Here is a 6,000-nt window from a genome sequence, read left to right as displayed (position 1 = left end):
AAAACAGCATCTTTACCTAAACCTTTACACTTGGTTCTTAGCGGGTTAGTTATTCCTTTGAAAACGTCTTATTACACATAGCAGGTCATTTATAATGACACTGTATTCACATGGGCTTCACACAAAGACTTTACCAAATCACTAAAATGATGCAGGTATAAATCTGAGCAGTCTGACAGGAGAGGCAGGTTTATGTTAAAGAAACAGCAGCTCATTTGTACAACTTTCCAACACCCAACACAGCATGAGGCGTAACTTTAATTAAAGCAATAGTTTGATGCTTTCAGGAAAGCTCTCTTTTGTTGGGGGTTAGATGAGAAGGTCAGTGCCACTCCTGGTTAAATTATCTGCCTACCAGTATCTGTGAATAAATTGTCAAACTATTCCTTTAAAAAACAAAGACAAAGACAAACCAGAGAGCTCAAGCATAAGTAACAAACATGTAACACACTAACTTGTTCTGTATTTTAGATGTCAAAGAGAAAAACTTTCCCACAGAAAAGTTGATAAGACAGCTTCTGTGTCCTCAACTGCATTCATGACTTTGCCGAAGCTGTCAGTGCTGGCAGGAGTCAGGCTCCCTGTGGTTTGCAGGCCAGGAGGTAGAAATATTTCACAGCCACCAGCACCTCTGTCTCCACTGAGGTGACCTTCATCACAGATAGGAACCTAAGGAGAGGAGCAGAGGAGGAGTGTGGGGCAGCATACTGTCACTGTTAGACACTGGGAAAAAGCTTACCTCTCCAAAATATCAGTTTTAATGTGAAAATATGCAACATTTTCATAAAACAATGATATCCTGAGTCATTTTTGTGTCGATAGCACATAGTATGATTTGCTAGTTTATGATCCTAGATACAGAGCATTGTCAAGTGTGTGATGTATGCATATATGTGCATACTGTACTGTGTGTATCGGTAGTGGGCTTTTACCTTTGACAGATGTCCTGGGAGAGTCTGGTGGCTTTCTGTGGATCATCTCTCAGTAGAGTCTGATAGCTGGAGAAAGACTCCACCAAGCCCATGTAGCTGGACAGAGGCATGGGCCTTTTCACCCACACACACTCTTGCCTGTAATGCATAAAAAACATACACACAGAGTCACTATGTACCAACTGTGGAGTACATGTAACATACATATGAATCATACTAATGGATGTTTGGTTTTTTTGTTCTAAACCAAATATGGAATTTGCTGAAGAGGTAAATCATTCTTTGTTTGGAACAAAGATTACTCACCACTCCTTGACGGGGTACGGGATGGATTCATAGGCCTCCCGGTACAACTCAATAGAGCTGGGGCCGAGGTGGGCACTGCGGTAAGGTTGCAAGGCTGCATAGAACTGAATGAATAAAAAACCAAGAGACAGGGAGTCACAAGAGTGTTCTTTTTCAAAAAGATATCCACTAGATGGTGCCGTTGTTCATTTTTGATTCAAGGCCATGACTTGTTGTGGCTGGGAAATCCACTAGAGCACGATGTGAAGATGTGTCTGAGGATGATGACGCAGGCCACAGTAAAGGATTCCCTCGAGGTGAATAAGACAGGTGGCGAAACTAGTGCTCCCCATCAGAGGCAAAGGGGAATGTGTAGATATGCCTTTGACTCAGAAAGTCTAACCTGGTGTTGAAGAAGGGTTGTTTTTTTTTTGTTTTTTTTTGCAGAATGAAGACATTTCGTCCCATTTTTGTAGCATTTTCTTTGTGTTTTCAACAAGTTTGTAACTATTTTTCTCAGTGTAAAAGAGATACAGAACATATTCTGTATCATATTGTTTTGCACCTACTTTACAATACAAATTCATATCAATATAGACCTTTTTCACAGAAGACTGGCTGAGTTCCATTTAGCTGTTTCCATTTCAGGGTCTTGGTAGTGTGTGTGCAGGCTCACTGTCACACTGTCAATTGATCAGAGTCATATTTAATGCTATTACAACAGAAGCATCTGTGCTTTCCCTGCTATGGCAAGTCAAACAGCCTGCTATGAAAAAAGCCTATTTGGCACAGGTTAACTTTATTTCAATCAAAAAAAGTAAAATAAACCATTAAAACAGACTTTACTCAAGACTCAATGGATATAAATAACATTAATGGTGATGCTGTTTTATTCAAGTGTCCCAATCTGCCACTACAGGGTAACAGTGGTCCAGCGTGTACAGTGCCAGGATCCTGAAAATGAGGCAGCTAAATGGAATCCAGCCATCAGTACTGTTATTATTTAGACTTTTTCCTGTTAATATCTTGTTGGACAAGGCCTCTGTGTCATGAAGGCTTGTGAGTTCACTGATTAGCATAGCTTTAGTCAAAGGAGAAGCCAAGTAAGTGGTTTACTCCTAATGTAAAATGATTATGTTCATGTAGCCAACGTTATCTGTCTCTGCACATGTGGTAGGAGGTGTTTGAGTCACAACAAGGTGAATATTCTTGTGAGACTTCTTACTTCTTTGCAGACTTGGTTGAGTGTTTGTGAGCAGCAGTCGGCGTAGCTGAGCTCCATGTCAATGGTGTAGTTGAGCAGAGCCAAGCAGCCATGGGGCTTGAGGACTCTGTGGGCCTCCTGGAGAAAGTGCGGCCGGTCAAACCAGTGGAACGCAGACATGGCTGTTATCAAGTCCACTGAGCTGTCAGCAAATGGCAGTTCCTCAGCCACACACTGTCTAATGATGGAAGAGCAGCGACAGCCAAATCAAAACCTCTGATCACCGAGAGCCTGCTCCTCTGTGAGTGAGCCCCTTACTGTACAGGGTGACCAGGCAGCCAGTTGAACCAGCTCCTAATGAACTAATATGTCAACGTATCCACTGCTGTGTGAAATTGGATGGTTTTTTTCATTTTGGTTTCACAGCAGAAATATACAGCTGCACTCAGAATCATTCATTCCCCCCCCCCACACACACACACACACACACATTGCAAATGAGATGTTTTGGCAAAATATACAAACCCTCAGCTGTGATCAATGAGCAACTCAAGCAAGAGCAATTGAGATAGCTCAACACAACACATATTACATGTGGTGTCTTCAAATTCAACACATTATGCTACATCTAATGACTACTGTGGTCTCAAAATGATTCATCCCCTTCTTGACAAGCAGCTTTAGTACTTAGTAGAGCAACCTTTTGCTGTTATGACCTGCTGCAAACGCGATGCATAGCCAGACACCAGGTTCTTTCACGGGCAACAGCCTCCAGCTCTCTAAAATTCTTGGGTTTGCTCGCTGCAACCACCTTCTTCAAATCCCACCGGAGATTTCCTATGGGATTCAAGTCAGGCGTCTGTGACGGCCTCTCTAGTATCTTGTTGGACTTTTTCTGAAGCCAAGCCTTGGTGGACTTTGAGGTATGCTTGGGATCGTTGTCCTGTTGGAGGGTCCAGTGATGCCAAAGCTTCAGCTTCCTCATCAGGTGTGCTTGTGTTGAATTTGAAGAAACCATCTGTTATATTAGTTGTGTTGAGCTATTTAATTTGTTCTTGTTTGACTTGTTCAGCGAACACAGCTGAAAGTTGTACATTTCGCCAACACACCTAATTTTGCAATGGTGGTTGAATAATTTTGAGAGCAACTGTATGTGTGCAGGTATGGAACCCCAAAGTGGCCTGTATCAAATAATTTAAATAATTTAGATGCGTTATGTGTTCTTGTTATGTCATCTTTTATTTTCACTGGATATCATTTATATCATTACAGACATTTTCATTTAGTTAGGTAATAGTAGTTAATTATTTGTCTTGCTGTTGAATTCTGTGATGAGATCCCATTGTTTTTTTTTTATATAACCACCCTGTGTGATATACTAAGCATGTAGTACTAGCATGCAATGCTGGTTTCACTGTCCTGCATTGACAGTACATTTGCTCCATTGTATGGGCCTCACTGCATGACCGCCTTTCGCCAGACAAGGGTCTCACTGTTCCTGCTTTGGCCAAGATCCAATAAAGTAGCTTTCCAGATTTTCAGAGCTGAACAAATGCTAATTGTTCTTTTTTTTGTTGTTTTTCTTTTTTTTTGCTTGATCTCATCATGCATTTTATTAGACTTGCTTGATCTCACACTCTTTACCCAGGAGAACACAGGCCAAACAGTCCAGTAGGAGACGCAAGGTGCTTTCATAAACTTACTGACTGAGTTTACGATAACATTAGTTGGTCCATGCTTACCTATATGTGATGTTTGGCTCTTTAGCATGCTGCAAAGCCATATCCAGCTGAGCAGGACTGACATCCATCCCCACCACAGAAACAAAGTGTTTAGCCAGCAGCAATGTGCCCTGTCCTGATCCGCAACCCACATCCACTGCCAGCTCAAAGAGGCGACCTTTCTGTCAAAATATTTAACATGTTATCTCATATTGTAGCGAATAGTTCCTTTTTAAATGAGTTACACAGAGGCCACCGCCGTATTCCCACCTGCACTTACCTGTTTTTCCAGGAAGTCAAGCACCTCTTGTATTAGGTGATCTGAAGGAGCGATCCTATACTTCCAGTATGAAGATGCATGCTTCTTGTCTTCAAACAGGCGGTAAGTCATAGCAAGCTGATGCTTCCCTGAGCAGCTTGATCTAGTTGATAAGTTTAAAAAGGAGCCCAAAGCTATCTACAGTCTCTTCTTATCTTGTGTTTTTACAGGATGCAAGAAACTAACTTCCACGCTGAGAAGACCATTCCTTTCTGCCTGCAGTCAGATACACACACACACACATACACACACAACAGGGAAACAGTGGGGTGCCTGGGAACTGGGAGGTCCCATTACTTCCACTGGTGTGTGATATGCTTAACAATGAGGGCCTTTAAAGCGACAGCTCCATAGTAGGTACAGCACTGGTGGGTTTTGAACGTAAGCCATGATAATTATGTTAAACTGAAAAGCTCAAAGGTCTGTGTGAGTAAGGGTAAGCGCATGGGTCATGTGATGGTGTGTGTTTCTGTCAGAACCAGTGGAAACCCCTGGAGATGATGTGGGTCGAGGTACGAATGGTATGTGAACAATAACATCACGTGCACCGTGACACTCCTCCGTCTGAATGTATTGGCTGATTTATTGTATTTCATAATCTCATGGTGCTCTTTAACCAAGACCTGTTTGTTATCCATTTTCAGTGTTGTAGGTGTGTGGCAACCTGATGTGGTGGTCAGTGCAATTGGATTCAGTCTATTTCCTGGTGTAAACTGCACTAAGCATAAAGACATATATTGGTTAACCGTTCAAATAGAAAGCTGTGATCCCAAATCATCATACTTCAGTTAGTTTTCAAACTTTCCATTCATTTCAGTTAGTCTCAAAAAGTCACTTTGGTCAAAATCAAATCGGTCAAAACACTTTTAATCACTTTATCTGAATTTAACCACCAACAAGAAACAGGACATTGGTACCCCATGCGGTACAGTATGCTTGCTTTAAATTTGTGATAAAACCATTGAAATGTTTGCCCAAGACATGCTAAAACATACAGTAGCACAAGAATGTCTCCTTTTTTGTTTCAAAAGTTACATGGTCACTACAAAAGGAAGTTTACATCCAATAATACACACAGTAACCGATAATGCTGATAATCAGTTACAGAAGAGTTTTGCTGTTCACTTCAGTGTCAAGTTGGGTTTTCAACATTAGATATTTGTATCTAAAGGATATATTGTCGTGTATATCTGTTCACATGAGCTTTTACATTATTTGTTGTTGAAAAATAAATAACTTACTTTTCAGCAGCACCAAGCTGCTTTTTACCTACTCAGAAAAAGCAGAGAATCAAGAAAGGGCACTGAAACTGTTATAACATGTAAATGGGCTTTCAATAGCTTAAAAAAACAGATGTCTTTTCATACCAAAGCATCTAAGCACACCCTCTGTGAAGCAGTGGTGGGCATGTTATTTTTCCAGTTATGTAACCCGTCAGTGTGTATTGTAAGGTATCAACTGTTCTATTGGGAAATGTTTTGAGGGTCAGCTTCACTGCAGAATAAAGCACAGACAAACAAAGTATAGTAGAGGTTACAT

The 6,000-nt window shown here is 41.1% G+C and overlaps 1 protein-coding gene across 1 annotated transcript; it reads right to left on the bottom strand.

The window, feature by feature from the left end:
* Positions 1-351: 351 nt before the first annotated feature.
* Positions 352-5,180, bottom strand: LOC139208555 (putative methyltransferase DDB_G0268948). The gene is made up of 6 exons (XM_070838271.1): positions 4,423-5,180; positions 4,164-4,324; positions 2,443-2,659; positions 1,239-1,342; positions 933-1,070; positions 352-669 (listed from the first exon to the last, which is right to left on the bottom strand). Exons 1-6 carry the CDS (start codon positions 4,531-4,533, stop codon positions 573-575), a joined length of 828 nt encoding a protein of 275 aa, XP_070694372.1. The 5' UTR covers positions 4,534-5,180; the 3' UTR covers positions 352-572.
* Positions 5,181-6,000: the final 820 nt, after the last annotated feature.

The sequence above is a fragment of the Pempheris klunzingeri genome, chromosome 10 (genome assembly GCF_042242105.1).
Source record: "Pempheris klunzingeri isolate RE-2024b chromosome 10, fPemKlu1.hap1, whole genome shotgun sequence".
Lineage (NCBI taxonomy): Eukaryota > Metazoa > Chordata > Actinopteri > Acropomatiformes > Pempheridae > Pempheris > Pempheris klunzingeri.
This window is presented reverse-complemented; position numbering and strand designations above follow the sequence as displayed.

Bases quoted from the DNA above. Each gene is read 5' to 3' on its own strand.
- LOC139208555 (XM_070838271.1), bottom strand. From the start codon at position 4,533: ATGACTTACCGCCTGTTTGAAGACAAGAAGCATGCATCTTCATACTGG. The intron at 4,325-4,422 runs GTAAGTGCAGGT...ATATTTTGACAG, and splicing joins TTGACTTCCTGGAAAAACAG to AAAGGTCGCCTCTTTGAGCT. The intron at 1,343-2,442 runs GTAAGAAGTCTC...TTATTCATTCAG, and splicing joins TCAACCAAGTCTGCAAAGAA to TTCTATGCAGCCTTGCAACC.